The sequence below is a fragment of the Phycodurus eques genome, chromosome 18 (genome assembly GCF_024500275.1).
Source record: "Phycodurus eques isolate BA_2022a chromosome 18, UOR_Pequ_1.1, whole genome shotgun sequence".
In the NCBI taxonomy this organism is placed as follows: Eukaryota; Metazoa; Chordata; class Actinopteri; order Syngnathiformes; family Syngnathidae; genus Phycodurus; species Phycodurus eques.
Window position 1 is genome coordinate 1,123,628 of NC_084542.1, and position 15,335 is coordinate 1,138,962.

The 15,335-nt window shown below is 47.0% G+C and overlaps 1 protein-coding gene across 2 annotated transcripts in view; it reads left to right on the forward strand.

Annotated features, from left to right (window-relative positions):
• The window catches only part of ddhd1b (DDHD domain containing 1b), a 48,192-nt gene extending 36,881 nt beyond the window's left edge, over window positions 1–11,311 (forward strand). Inside the window, exons 10-11 of one of the 2 annotated variants that reach the window (XR_009770334.1) lie at window positions 7,550–7,801; window positions 10,327–10,412. Coding sequence is in view for 1 of the 2 variants with exons in the window: in XM_061704899.1 (XP_061560883.1) it covers window positions 7,550–7,801; window positions 10,327–10,511 (437 nt within the window). In the remaining variant the exon portion in view is untranslated. Of the gene's footprint in view, window positions 1–7,549; window positions 7,802–10,326 lie in introns of both variants that reach the window. The other variant, XM_061704899.1, reaches the window with a different exon arrangement.
• The last annotated feature ends 4,024 nt before the right edge of the window (window positions 11,312–15,335 follow it).

A 15,335-nucleotide genomic window follows, 5' to 3' on the forward strand; every position in this document is an offset into this window, starting at 1 on the left:
GGTGGGGTCACAATTATCGCAAGAACGATGAGCAAAATTCCCAGAACCACACGGGGGGGACCTGCAGAGAACTGGGACTAAAGTAACAAAGGCTACCATCGGTAACACACTACCCCACCAGGGTCTCAAATCCTGCAGTGCCAGACGTGTCCCCCTGCTGAAGCCAGTACATGTCCAGGCCCGTCTGAAGTTTGCTAGAGAGCATTTGGATGATCCAGAAGAGGATTGGGAGAATATCATATGGTCAGATGAAACCAAAATAAAACGTTTTGATAAAAACTAAACTTGTCATGTTTGGAGGAGAAAGAATGCTTGAGTTGCATCCAAAGAACAACATACCTACTGTGAAGCATGGGGGTGGAATCATCATGCTTTGGGGCAGTTTTTCTGCAAAGGGACCAGGATGACTGATCCGTGTAAAGGAACGAATGAATGGGGCCATGTATGGTGAGATTTTGAATGAAAACCTCCTTCCATCAGGGCATTGAAGATGAAACGTGGCTGGGTCTTTCAGCATGACAATAATCCCAAACACTCCGCCCGGGCAACAAAGGAGTCACTTCGTAAGAAGCATTTCAAGGTCCTGGAGTGGCCTAGCCAGTCTCCAGATCTCAACCCCATAGAAAATCTTTGGAGGGAGTTGAAAGTCTGTGTTGCCCAGCGACAACCCCAAAACATCACTGCTCTAGAGGAGATCTGCATGGTTAATTGGCCAAAATACCAGCAACAGTGTGTGAAAACCTTATGAAGACTTACAGAAAGCGTTTGACCTCTGTCATTGCCAACAAAGGGTATATAACAAAGTATTGAGATGTACTTTTGTTCCTGACCAAATACTTATTTTCTACCAAAATTCCCTCTTAATATCATGGTCGTTGCCTGCAGTCCCCTTTTTTGGAGCTTGGGTGGCACTTCGTGCCTCGCCTCCCTCTCTCTCTCTCCCCCAGCAATCAGCACCACCTTGACCGCGCACCTGTCTTCTATCAGCACTCATCACTGCCGGCCTCAAAGCCTGCCTGATCCAGGAAACCATCGCTCGATTGTTAACACTTTATTGTGGTACACAGGCCGACCCTCACATGCTCGTACGTAAGTCACTCGCTTTCCCAAAACCATTCTTATCGCCTTGTGTTCTCCTTCGTCTCCAGTGCTCCTCCCGTGCCCCCCGCCTCGATGTCCGCTCCGGCTACGCCGCCAAGGTATCCCACCTGCTCACGTCCCCGCTTCCTGCTCGCTCCTTGTCCCGACGGTCCACCATCTCGCCTTGGATATCCTTACATTGAGCCAACCTTCAATAAACCATTCTAATCTACTCCCTCAGATTCATTCTGCTTTTGGGTCCAGTCAAAGCTGATACGATGAGTATCGTGACAGAATACTCTGGCCATCATGGACCCAACAACACCAGAAGCGTGGAGGGAAGCGCTCGCCCAACAGGGCGCGCAAATAGACAGGTAGGACAAAGCCCTAGACAGGTAGGACAAAGCCCTCCGCAAGATAATGGAATCTTTGAATACCCTGACACGACAAGTATCCCTCCTGTCCTGCCAGAGCCACTTCAGCAATCCTTCCGTGCGTATTCCTCCCGAGCCCGCAGCCTCGGATCAACCCCGCCTCCCGTACAAAGAGCCTCACGTGCCTCCTCCCGAACCTAGGTTTATGTAGCCAATTCCTATTAAACGTCTATATTTGACCTTCAACCGCTTAGTTACCCCACGGACAAATCCAAGATTGCATTTATCATTAACCTCCTGAGCGGACGAGCTGCCAAATGAGCTTTGGCAGAATTCCTCCCATGTCCTCGCGTCATTTGACTCATTTGCGTATGAGCTTAAAAAGGTTTTCGACCACCCCATCAAGGGTAGAGAAGCCACTTGGCGCCTCCTAGCCCTCACCCAAGGTTCAAGTTCAGTGGTGTTGTACTCCATAAACTTTAGAATACTCGTGAGTGAATGTGGTTGGGACGACGCCGCGTTAATTGGGATTTTTCTGAAAGGATTATCAGAGCCATTTAAAGACTAGCTTGCAACCAGGGACGAACCCACCTCACTAGAGGAATTGATCTCACTGGCCATTAAGTTGGATAATCGGCTATGGGAGAGAGCTCAAGAGCGAGGAATGAGCATGCGCAGTAGAGCACCGTCCACGGGCACAACGCCTCCAACCACTCCGCTGCACCCTGAACCCCCGTTGCACCCTCTTCACCAACCACAAGACCTGAGGAGACCATGCAACTAGGCAAGACCCGTTTAGACCCCTGGAACATAAGCACCGTGTTACTCATCGATTGTGCATTTATTGTGGACAGCCAGGTCACTTCATTGCCACCTACCCCCTCAAACCAAAAAGAGCGGGCTGAGCATGACCCGAGAGCGTAATGTTGAGCCAAACCCACAGCTCTCCCAGCTCTCCCTCCCTGATTACCGTTCCTTCGTGTATTCTTGGTCCCGCTCGCAACACCCCTGTTACCACCCTCATTGACTCCGGTGCAGATGACAACCTTATTCATGAGGGCCTGGCCTGTCAGCTTCAGCTTCCCCTCGAGCCTCTCCCATTCCCTAAGAAAGTCACTGCCTTGGACGGGCGTCTCATCGCCCCTGTTACCCACCAAAGTGGACCGTTCAGCCTGCTCATTTCCGGAAATCACCGTGAAACCATCCAGCTATTTGTCATTCCCTCCCCGGAAACTCTGTTAGTCCTTGGTAACCTCCGGCTCCAGAAACACAATCCGGACATCGATTGGACTCATCTGTACATCACCGGTTGAAATCCTTTCTGTCATCCCCATTGTCTTTTCTCGGCCGTTCCTCCCTCCAGTAAACCTCTGCCACCCGCCACAACTGTCAATCTCTCCCGGGTTCCGCATATCATCCACAAGGTAACGCAATGTGCTTTACATGATTAAAAGCATTTAAAAACAAAGAATAAAAACGGCTTATATCATTTAAAACAAAGAGAAAAATAAAAAGTACAATTAAAACAGTGTGCAGTGCAAGAAATATCATTTCAAAGTGGAAATGCTCTAAAAAGCATGAGAAAAAAAGAAGAGTTTTTAACCTGGACATAACATTCACACTTGATGTCAATTCTGTTGGCAACTTATTGTCATGGTCTGTGCCCTGCAATTCCTTTTTTGGAACTTGGGTGGCACTTTGTGCCTCGCCTTTCCCTCTTTCTGTCCCCAGCAATCATCACCTCCTCGTTCACACACCTGTTATCAATGAGGACTCATCACTACCTGCATATAAGCCTGCCAGATCCAGGAATCCAGCGCCGGAGTAGTTACGCTTGTTCGTGGTACACAGGCCTACTCTCATGATTCCTTCTCGTGCGTTCAAATTGATTACTTGGCTACCCGCTAATGTATTAATTCTCTAGTCCCGTAGGTGTGAATGGTGGTTTGTTTGTATGTGCCCTGCGATTGGTCGGCAACCGATTCAGGGTGTACCCAGGCTCCTGCCCCATGATAGCTGGGATAGGCTCCAAGTCCATTACATCGCCACATGTTCCGTTGGAACACAATATCCGTAAATCCCTTGCTTCTGGGCTCATCTGCCCCTCTTCTTCCCCGGTGGGGGCTGGATTATTTTTCATTGAAAAGAAGGATACCACTCTCCCCTGCATCGACTTCCAGGGACTCAACAACATCACTGTGAAAAATAAATCCCTGCTGCCCCTCATTGAACCTTCATTTGAACTCATTGACCCTTCATTTGAACCCCTCTGCGACGCCCAGATATTCACCAAATCGAATCTGTGGAATACATACCATCTTATCCGCATTAGAGAGGGGAACGAATGGAAAAATGCTTTCAATCCCCTCCTTGGACACTTTGAATGATCTTGTCATGCCCTTTGGGTTAACCAACGCCTCCACAGTTTTTCAAACCTTCATCAACAACGTTCTCCGTGATATGCTCAAGCGGTTCGTCTTTGTCTATTAAATGATATCCTCATCTTCTCGCGCTTCCCCGAGGAACATCACCAACATGTCCGCCAAGTCATCCAATACCTGCTTGAGAACTGCCTTTTTGTGAAACCAGAAAAGTGTGAATTCCATCTCTCCTCCGTACACTTCTTGGGATACATCATTGCCAAAGAACAGTTACAATCAGACCCGGCAAAGATCCAAGTAGTCGTCAACTGGCCCATTCCCTCCACCTGCAAAGAGCTGCAACGTTTCCTAGGCTTCGCCAATTTCTACCATCGATTCATCCGTGATTGCAGAAAAGTGGCCGTTCCTCTCACCAGTTTCACCTCCACCAGCTCCCCATTCCATTGGACCCCTGCTGCATCCGAACGCCTCTGACACTGGGGCAGGGGCCGTCCTCTCCCAGCGGGACCCCGAATCCCAGAAATTACATCATTGTGCCTTCTTTTCCCATCGCCTTCCCCATCCGAAGGGAATTACGACGAGGGAAATCGTGAGCTGTTGGCCGTCTGGGGCTTGGAAGAATGGAGGCATTGGCTGGAGGGGACCGTTTCTCCTTTTGTTATATAAACCGATCACAAAAATCTCACCTATCTCCGTTCCGCCAAATGTTTGAACCCCCGACAAGCTCGTTGGGCCCTATTTCTCAGCCGTTTCAACTTTAGCCTCTCCTTCCGCCCTGGTTCCCGCAACGGCAAGCCTGACACCCTCTCTTGATTTTTCACCCCCCTCCAGCCCAGTAGTACCGGAACCCATCCTTCCTGCTTCCTACTTCGTTGGGGCAGATTGAACAGGTGATAAAAAAGGATCAGAGAACCCAACTGGATCCTAAGAGTGGACCTCCGGACCAGCTTTTTGTACCCAATTTGGCACGTTCTGACGTTCTTCAGTGGGCCCACAAGTCCAAACTTACCTGTCATCCCGGAATCACCCACACCATCCAGTTCGCACAACAACACTTCTGGCGGCCCAGCCTAGTTAAAGACACCCGGGAGTCCGTCCAAGCCTGCGCGGTCTGTGCCCAAGGAAAGACTTTACATCTGCCCCCAGCTGGACACCAGCCCTTGGTCCCACATCACCTTTGACTTCGTTACCGGCCTACCCCCCTCTGAAGGTAACACCATCATTCTACCGATCATTAATCGTTTCTCCAAGTGTGTCCATTACGTACCCCTTCCCAAGTTACCCTCTGCCTTTGAAAACACAAATTTCCTAGTCCTTCACGTGTTTAAGCGCCACAGCATCCCCGTTGACATCGTCTCGGACAGAGGTCCACAGTTCTCCTCCCAGGTTTGGAAGGAGTTCTGTATGGCGGTGGACGCAGCAGCCAGCCTTTCCTCTGGTTACCTTCCGCAATCTAACATCGAGACGGAGCGGGCGAATCAAAATCTGGAGTCTGCTCTGCGCTGCGTGGCTGCACGCAACTCCACCTCCTGGAGCACCTTTCTCCCGTGGGTGGAATATGCCCACAACTCTCTCACCACCTCTTCCACAGGTATGTCTCCTTGTTATGCTTGTTATGGTTTCCAACCACTCTTCTTTAGGGCACAGGAGCACACTGTGGTTGTTCTTTCGGTGAGGGAGCACCTACGTCGGGTACAATCCATCTGGAAGGACATCAGAGCTGCTCTTATTGGGTCAGCCGAAAGAAACAAGCGGTTGCCGGATCTGCATCGCTCCCCTACGCCTGTTTACAAGGTGGGTCAGTCGGTTTGGCTCTCCTCCTGCGACCTTCCTCACCAGACTGAATCACGTAAGCTCACGCCACGCTTTATTACATCCTTTCCGATCACTAAACTCATCAATCCCACATCGATTCAGTTGAAGCTGCCTCAATCTCTCAAGATCCACCCAACATTTCATGTGTCTCTGTTCAAGCCTGTCTCCACCAGTACCCTTAGCCCTCTTGCCGTATCCCCTCTTCCTCCCCACCCCCCGTGTCATCGACAACCATCCTGCCTTCACGGTGTCACGCATCCTGGATGTGAGGGGAAGGAGTTTCCAGTTCCTGGTAGACTGGGAAGGGTATAGTCCGGAGGAACGCTGCTGGATCTCTCGCAAGCTTTTTCTGGATGACTCTTTAATTAGGGACTTTTACGCGGCTCACCCTGGGAAGCCTGGTAGGACGCCAGGAGACGTCTGTGCCCTGCAGTTCCTTTTTTGGAATATTGGTGGCGCTTTGTGCCTTGCCTTTCCCTCTCTCTTTCCCCAGCAATCATCACCTCCTCGTTCGCGCACCTGTTATTAATCAGCACTCATCACTGCCTGCATATATGCCTGCCAGATCCAGCAATCCCAGTGCCAGAGTATTTACGCTTGTTCGCGGTACACAGCCCTACGCTCATGATTCCTTCAAAATGATTACTTGGCATCCCGCTAATGTACTAATTCTCTTGTGTCCTCCTCCGTCCCCAGTACTCCTTCCGTGTCTCGCCATCACTCCTTGGATATCCTACCCCCTGAACTGCTACTTAATAAACCATTCTCATCTACTGCCTCCGCCTCCGCCTGCTTTTGGGTCCAGTCCTATTTCATACGATTACCAATCGTGACACTTATTCCATTTGTGTGCAACAGAATGGCTAAATTCTGCTTCACCATGTTTGCTTTGGACTCTGTGCTCCACTATTTGACCTGAGTCTGTAGCTCTCAGACCCCAACTAGGTTTGTATATCATTAGCATTTCCAGTGAAACTCGGGTGGGAATCTACCAGTACACCAAAGTTTCGGACTTGGTCTTCGGTTTTTAAAGAGTGACTCCAGGTATTTATTAACAGCGATCCTCTTTTCTTTATTGCCAAAAACAATTATCTCAGTCTTGTTGTGGTTTAATTGAAAAGGTTTTGGCTCATCCAGTTTTTTATCTGTTTAAGACAGTGACACACCTCAATTGAACTATAGTCATCTGGAGACACTGATAGATATAACTATGCGTCATCTGCATAGCTATGATAGTCATAATTAAAGTTGTGAAGAATTTGACCCAAGGTAGCATATATTTGCTGAACAGGAGGGGTCCAAGACCTGACCCTTGATTAAAAATAACTTTCTCAACAATCTTAGCTATGAAAGGGAGATTTGAGATTGGTCTATAGCTTGCAAACATGGAAACAAATAACAAACAAGTGTATAGCAACAGCAAAGAATAATTAGAATTAAGGAAGCAGATTTAAAATATTTAAAAAACACAAATTTTGCATTGCACAAACGGAAAATACTCACTGTTATTCTTAGTTTGATGTCATGTCAATTCATTTGAACCGAAAAAAGTAGAGGACATTGCAACTTGCAATCCTCGAGAGCCTTTCACTTCTTGAGTGAAATCCTTGACGACTACTTATCGTGTCTCCACAAGAGGGCGCAAATGTCCCATATAAACGCCAATGATTTACGTGATGATGCTAAAAAAACAAAACGTTTCACACGACTTTTATTATTATTATTTTTTTAATTTTATTGATTTATTATTTTTTTTTTTTGTGGGCTTGTTGCCACCCTGTGCAGCAGCACATTAATCCACATACCATACACCGCTATTTTCTGCAACAATGACTGTTCAGTTTGATTTTTTTGGTTTAACACCATTCATTTATCATGTACAATTCTTTTGCCCTTCAGGTGCTGCAAGTCTCGGAAAGGGAATCGGAGGAATCCTGTTTTCTCGCTTTTCTCGATCCAGTTGTCAGGTGGGTGGAATGGAGGAGGAGCCCTCAGATTTTGAGGGTCGAACCACAGAAGCGGAAAACGCAGCGGGAGAGAAGACGGTTCTCCCCGAAATTGATGAGAAAGAAAAACTAGTCGAGGAGGAGCAGAGGGAAATAGAGCAGGCAATGTCGCAATCCACTTCAGTAGTCATGGACCACACCTCCTGTAAGTACAAAAGCTCCTCATCATCGACTGATTTGTCTGCAAAGTAAAATGCCGATAATCGTGTTAATAGGACATTGATAGCATCCGACATTGTTTACTCTTATCCAGAGGGATGATTTGTCTGACTTTGTCATCCAGGAACTACCCCCCAAACTACAAGCATACTCAAGTCAAATCCAGTGTTTCCCAACCTTTATTAAGCCAAGGCACATATGTTATACAGTGGGTACGGAAAGTTTTCGGACCCCCTTACATTTTTCACTCTTTGTTATATTGCAGCCATTTGTTAAAATCATTTAAGTTCTTTTTTTCCTCATTAATGTACACACAGCACCCCATATTGACAGAAAAAAACGTAATTGTTGAAATCTTTGCTGATTTATTAAAAAAGAAAAACTGAAATATCACTCAGCCATAAATCTTCAGACCCTTTACTGTGTCCATTTCTTCTGATCATCCTTGAGATGGTTCTACACCTTCATTGGAGTCCAGCTGTGTTTGATGATACTGATTGGACTTGATTAGGAAAGCCACACCCCTGTCTATAGAAGACCTTATAGCTCACAGTGCATGTCAGAGCAAATGAGAATCATGAGGTCAAAGGAACTGCCTGAAGAGCGCAGAGACAGAATTGTGGCAAGGCACAGATATGGCCGAGGTTCCAAAAAGAAATTCTGCTGCACTAAGGTTCCTAAGACCACAGTGGCCTCCATAATCCTAAAATGGAAGTCGTTCGGGACACAGTAAAAAAGGGATACAGATTTTCGATTCTGCTTGACTTAACAGCCCATCCAGCCATCCATTTTCAACACCGCTTATCCTGGTTAGGGTCGCAGGGCGCTGGAGCCTATCCCAGCTGACTTCGGGCGAAAGGCGGACTACACCCTGAACTAGTCGCCAGCCACTCGCAGACCTAACAGCCGAACAGGACAAAAAAAAAAAAAAAAGTTGTTTGGGACGATCAGAACCCTTCCTAGAGCTGGCCACCCGGCCAAACTGAGCAATCGGGGGAGAAGGGCCTTGGTGAGAGAGGTAAAGAAGAGCCCAAAGATCACTGTGGCTGAGCTCCAGAGATGCAGTCGGGAGATGGGAGAAAGTTCTGGAAGGTCAACCATCACTGCAGCCCTCCACCAGTCGGGGCTTTATGGCAGAGTGGCCCGACGGAAGCCTCTCCTCAGTGCAAGACACATTAAAGCACGCATGGAGTTTGCAAAAAAAAAAAACACCTGAAGGACTCCAAGATGGTGAGAAATAAGATTGTCTGGTCTGATGAGGACAAAATAGAACTTTTTGGCCAGTATTCTAAGTGGTATGTGTGGAGAAAACCAGGCACTGCTCATCACCTGTCCAATACAGTCCCAACAGTGAAGCGTGGTGGTGGCAGCATCACGCTGTGGGGGTGTTTTTCAGCTGCAGGCACAGGACGACTGGTTGCAATCGAAGGAAGGATGAATGCGGCCAAGTACAGGGATATCCTGGACGAAAACCTTCTCCAGAGTGCTCAGGACCTCAGACTGGGCCGAAGGTTCCAACTTCCAACAAGACAATGATCCTAAGCACACAGATAAAATAACGGAGGAGTGGCTTCAGAACAACTCCGTGACTGTTCTTGAATGGCCCAGCCAGAGCCCTGAATTCAACCTTTTTACCTCAAAGAGCATTCTGCGCTCTTTCAGTGATCTTTACAGGACAGCCACTCCTTGGAAGAGACGCAACAGTGCTGAACTTTCTCCATTTATAGACAGTTTGTCTAACCATGGGCTGATGAACATTGACTTTTAGAGATACTTTAACTTTTCCAGCTTTGTACTAATCAACAATTGTCAATCATTGGTCTTCTGAGAGCTCTTTTGAGTGAGGCAACGTATACATCAGGCAATGCTACGAGTGCTACGAGACAGGAGCCAGTTCCAATCTGGTGCGTGCGTGCGTGCGTGTGTGTGTGTGTGTGTGTGTGTGTGTGTGTGTGTGTTTTGTGGCCAGAACAGTTATAAGATACACTTCCCATCTTGACTTACTGATTGGACTCAAGTTTGGCTCAGGTTGGCTCACACTCAACTTTGACTAGCTTAGAATCCATAGCTTCGAGGTTCACTTACTTTTTCTTCCCTGTCCTGTGAATGTTTACGTTATTTTTAATACAAATATGAAAATATATAATTGTTTGTTTGGCATTAGTTTAAAAAAAACAACAGTTTATTATTTATTATTGCTTTTTCCTCACACTGTATATCTTCGCATGCCCAAAAACCGACATTTCTCAGGAAACCAAAAAAATGGCAAATTTGTTGAGCCGTTAACACTGCATTGTCAGAGAGCAAGCCATTTTCAACACTTTCGATTGGTCAACAATTTGTAAAAAAATTAAAGACCCACTTAGGGATTGACCACTGGGATAGATTTGGAAGAAAATATGAAAATGACCAAATGTGGACATAATTATCTGCCCCAGTTATAATTTTTTTCATATTTTATTTTCATCCAATATACAAGAATTTACTGTTTGCTGTTTTTCTCTGTTTTAGTGGAACTGGAAAGACGCATCGACTTTGAGCTGCGAGAGGGCTTGGTCGAGAGTCGCTATTGGTCGGCGGTGACGTCGCACACAGCCTATTGGTGCTCTTACGATGTGGCGCTTTTCCTCCTTACATTCATGTATAGACCACAAGAGCCTCCTGAGACTGCTGAAGACAACACAGATGCCTCATAAAAAAAAAATACATGCACACCTTCAGGCATGGCCGGTCAATTCATTTTCTATTCGCATTTGAAAAAGAAAATGATCGCACTCTCTTTTGCATTTGCAGTTTTATTACAAAATTATCTACCAAAAAAACAATGGTACTGATTCGAGATTAATGCTATTTTACACATTTTAACCTTACAAAGTCAATCCATATTTGTTTTATACGTCTTATTTTTACATCATGGATTTCAACATAGACACGAAAATGTCCCTTTTTTTAATTTACAATTTGGCGTCACAGGCGCATGAAATGACTGTTACCAAGTGAATTGAAACTGAATTGACAAACGCTCACATAGGCACACACACACACACACACACACACACACATCTAGCTTCGACAGAACGGACAAACTGTGCCCAAAGCCTTGTCCTCTGACCATTTGTCCACAAATGCCTGCTCATGATCTTTTGCAGCAGCAACTGCTTCCTGCACAGAACCTTTCATAGCCCTCATTGAACTTTTAGCGTTCTGTGTATCAGGAGGATAGTTTCCATCTGTGACTGAGGTCGTGATGATCCCGTAATTTATCCTACCTGACCATTGACCAGTACGATGCTCAGCTTTGATATCATTATCATTTCCCAACATAAGGCACCATGGTGAGACAGATACAGTACGAGTTATAATACTAGGAGTAGTAAAAATAGTTTGTCTGGTGGCGAACTTATAGCCCAGTACAGTACCGTACAGTAGTTCCAAAAAAAAAAAAAAACTACTAAAAGCTTAATTTTTGTCACTTTTCAGGATTTGTAGGAATGAATTTGGAGTGACACAATGACTTTTTTTTTTTTTTTTACACATTTGCTGCATGCGCATGTAATTTAGTAAGATGTTTAGAGGTCACTCAAAAAGACCAGCCCATGTTCAATCTGATACACGGATGTAACTTGTTACGAGAATTATGCACTAGTGGCATATCCACAGAAATGCCCCCCTTGTCCTGTCTTTACAACAACTCCAATTTCTGCCATGGTTGTTTGTTCTACCTTTGTGTCTGCGCGTTTGTGTGTGTCAGTGCAGGCTGAATGGAGAAAATGGGTCAATGGGTCATTTTCATATCATTTGACCAATAACAGTAAAGAGACAAAAAAAATCTAATTGAGCAGCTTTTTATTCCACCTTCCACCATATGGATAAATGTCTTCCATTATGAAACTGCCACACTTAAAGTACTATTTAAAAACGTTATTGATGATTTAAACATTAGACATGAGGGCAAGCCTTATTGACAGGGTAATGGTGGTAACCTATTTGAAATAGGCTTGTTAAAACCGTAAAGACAAACGTGCATTACGGTAAAGAAAAGAAATCCTCCAAAAGAATCACGTGCGATGCACAATTTACGTCTTGCCCTTCAAACTCTGCGGATACAAGTGCATAAATGATCCTAACTACTCATTCAACCCATTATACTCTTGTCTTCATACAATCGTAATAATGGTAAAGACATGCAATAGTTCTGACCCTTTCACAAATCCATACATACTGGATTAGTTCATATCTCAAAAATCCATCCATCTTCTACTACTTATCCGTGGTCGGGTTAGGGGGGGCGGCAGCTTTAGCAGGGAAGCCCAGACTTCCGTCTTCCCAGCCACTTCGTCCAACTCTTCTGAGGGGATCCGTGGCGTTCCCAGACCAGCCGGGAGACAGTCTCTCCAGCGTGTTCTGGGTTGTCCTCGGTACCTCCTGCTGTTGGGACATGCCCGGAACACCTCGCCAGGGAGGCATCCAGGAGGTATCTTAACAAGGTGCCGGAGCCACCTTTCCTGACTCCTGTAGATGTGGAGGAGCAGCGGCTGGACTGAGTCCCTCCCGGATGACCAAGCTCGTCACCCTATCTCTAAACGAGAGCCCGGACACCTTGCAGAGCAAACTCATTCGGGCTACTTGTATCGGCGATCTTGTTCTGACTCACAGCTCGTGACCATAGGTGAAAATGGAGATCGATCGGGAAATTGAGAGCTTCGCCTTTCGGCTCAGCTTCTTGTTTACCACAATGGACCGATACAGAGTCAGCATCACTGCAGACGCTGCACCAATCCACCTGGTGATCTCCCGCTCCATTCTTCCCTCACTCATGAACAAGACTCTAAGATACTTGAATTCCTCCACTTGGGGCAGGATCTCATTCCTGACCCGAAGAGGGCAGGCCACCCTTTTCCCAGATTTGGAGTTGCTGATTCTCATCCCGACCAGGGCTGTAACGATTATGTATCGAGACCGAAAACTGCAGTTTTCAAATACACGATCCCGTGTTGTCTTTGAAATGTTAGAAACGCGACACGCCCTTTCAACTGTGAGCTTCCACTCCGCATACAGCCATATGCGCTCACAGTGCTACCAAACTTAATATAATGAATATTAGAATGTTTTTAACAGAAATCTTGATTGAAGATGCATTTCTCCATCAAGCCTCCTCCAAATGCGCGTCGTCATTGTCATGGGACCACTTTTTCCGGTGAGCGGCTGATTAGCCAGCCGGTGTCCATCAGCAGCCTCCGGAGTCCCACAGGCCAAAAAGGTCCAGTAAGACTCCTTTATCTTGACGGCATCCCTTACCGCTGGGGTCCACCAACGGTTTCGGGGATTGCCGCCACAACAGGCACCGACCACCTTACGGCCACAGCACCGGTAAGCCGAATCAGCAATGGAGGCATGGAACATGGTCCACTCGGACTCAGTATCCCCTGCTCCCCCAGGACGTGGAAGTTCAAACTTGTGTAGCTCTGGGCTCGTCTGATCACTGCTTAATTCACTTCATACAGCTGGCAGCCTGAATGAATATACGGACTCTTGTCACATCCTATATCAGTTTCTGTGTACCAACAAAGTAATTTTGCACGTTCAATATCAACAAGCTGTGGTTCACTGCCAAACCTAAGCAACTTCGCAAGGCTAAAGAGGATGCATATCAAAGTGGGGACAGGGCCCTGTATAATCGAGCTAGAAACCAGCTGACTAAAGAAATTAACATTGCAAAGAGGAATTATGCAGTAAAGTTAGAAGAACAGCTTACCGCTAACGACTCTAAATCAGTCTGGCATGCATTACAATCGCTAACCAATTACAAACGACCAACCCCCCAAGCTGAAAACAATAAAAGACTAGCCGACGACTTGAACACCTATTGCAGATTTGAAAAGGACACTTTCAGACCCCACACCCACCCAGGCGCACCACCGACCACAATCACACCACCGACTTCTGCGTTAACCATCCACGAAAAGGTTGTGAGACGCATTTTCAAACAACAAAAGATCAACAGAGTGGCAGGCCCAGACCTTGTGTCCCCATCCTGCCTCAAAGTCTACGCAGACCAGCTCGCTCCAGTCTTGACACAGATCTTCAATAGATCTCTGGAACTGTGCGAGGTACCATCCTGTTTCAAACGCTCCAGCATCATCCCACTCCCCAAGCAACCTGCAATCTTGAGTCTGAATGACTACAGGCCTGTCACCCTGACATCTGTGGTCATGAAGTCCTTTGAACGCCTTGTGCTGGACCAGCTCAATAGCGTCACAGGTCCCCTGCTGGACCCCCTGCAGTTGTCCGGCAGGGTTTCATCCTAGAACACACGTCCACGGTGCGGGGACCTACGCGAGGATCCTGTTCATGGACTTCAGTTCTGCGTTCAATACCATCATCCTCAAACTCCTCTCCTCCAACCTTCTCCAGCTCAGGGTCTCGCCTGCCATCTGCCAGTGGATTTACAGCTTCCTGACGGGCAGGACACAGCAGGTGAGGCTGGGGGACACCACCTCATCGACATGCACCACCAGCACCGGGGCTCCCCAAGGTTGTGTCCTCTCGCCGCTGCTCTTCTCTCTCTACACGAACAACTGCACCTCAACGCACCCGTCTGTCAAACTTTGCAAAGTTTGCAGACGACACCACAGTCATCGGCCTCATCAAAGACTGTGACGAGTCTGCGTATCGACAGGAAGTTGAGCGGCTGAAGCTGTGGTGCGGCTGACACAACCTGGAACTGAACACGCTCAAGACTGTAGAGATGATCTTGGACTTCAGGAGGCATGCTTCGCCACAGCTGCCCCTCACGCTGTCCAACTGCCCTGTGTCAACTGTCGAGACCTTCAGGTTCTTGGGAATTACAGTCTATCATTACCTGAAGTGGGCGATAAACATCAACTCCATCCTCAAAAAGGCCCAGAAGAGCATGTACTTCCTGCGGCTTCTGATGAGGCAGCACACAGCAGCCAATCGAATCAGTCCTGTGTTCTTCCATTAAAGTCTGGTTAGGTGCCGCTACAAAAAAGGACACACTCCGACTGCAACGGACAATCAAAACTGCTGAAAGGATTGTCGGTACCCACCTACCCACCCTTGAGGACTTGCACGCTGCCAGAACTAAGACAAGAACGTGCAAAATCCTCTCAGACCCTCCACATCCCAGACACCAGCTCTTCCGGCTCCTTCCCTCACGTAGCCGCTACCGAACAATGCAAACTAAAACAAGCAGACATTCCAACAGCTTCTACCCTCTTGCAATTTACTTCTTAAACTGTTCATTTATAACCTCATTGCAACATGATGCCAATATTGTGTCTTGAGTTTGTTGTCACATCTCTGTCGGGCCAATTATACATTACTTGTGCACTCACTGTTGTGGTCTCGCTGATCTGTTGTTGACCAATGCTGTGTCTGCCAGGTCGACTATCTTCCCCCACCATAGGAGCCAACACACCACCAGGTGGTGATCAGTTGACAGCTCCGCTCCTCTCGTCACCCAAGATTCCAAGACATGCAGCCTAGGGTGTTGGCAC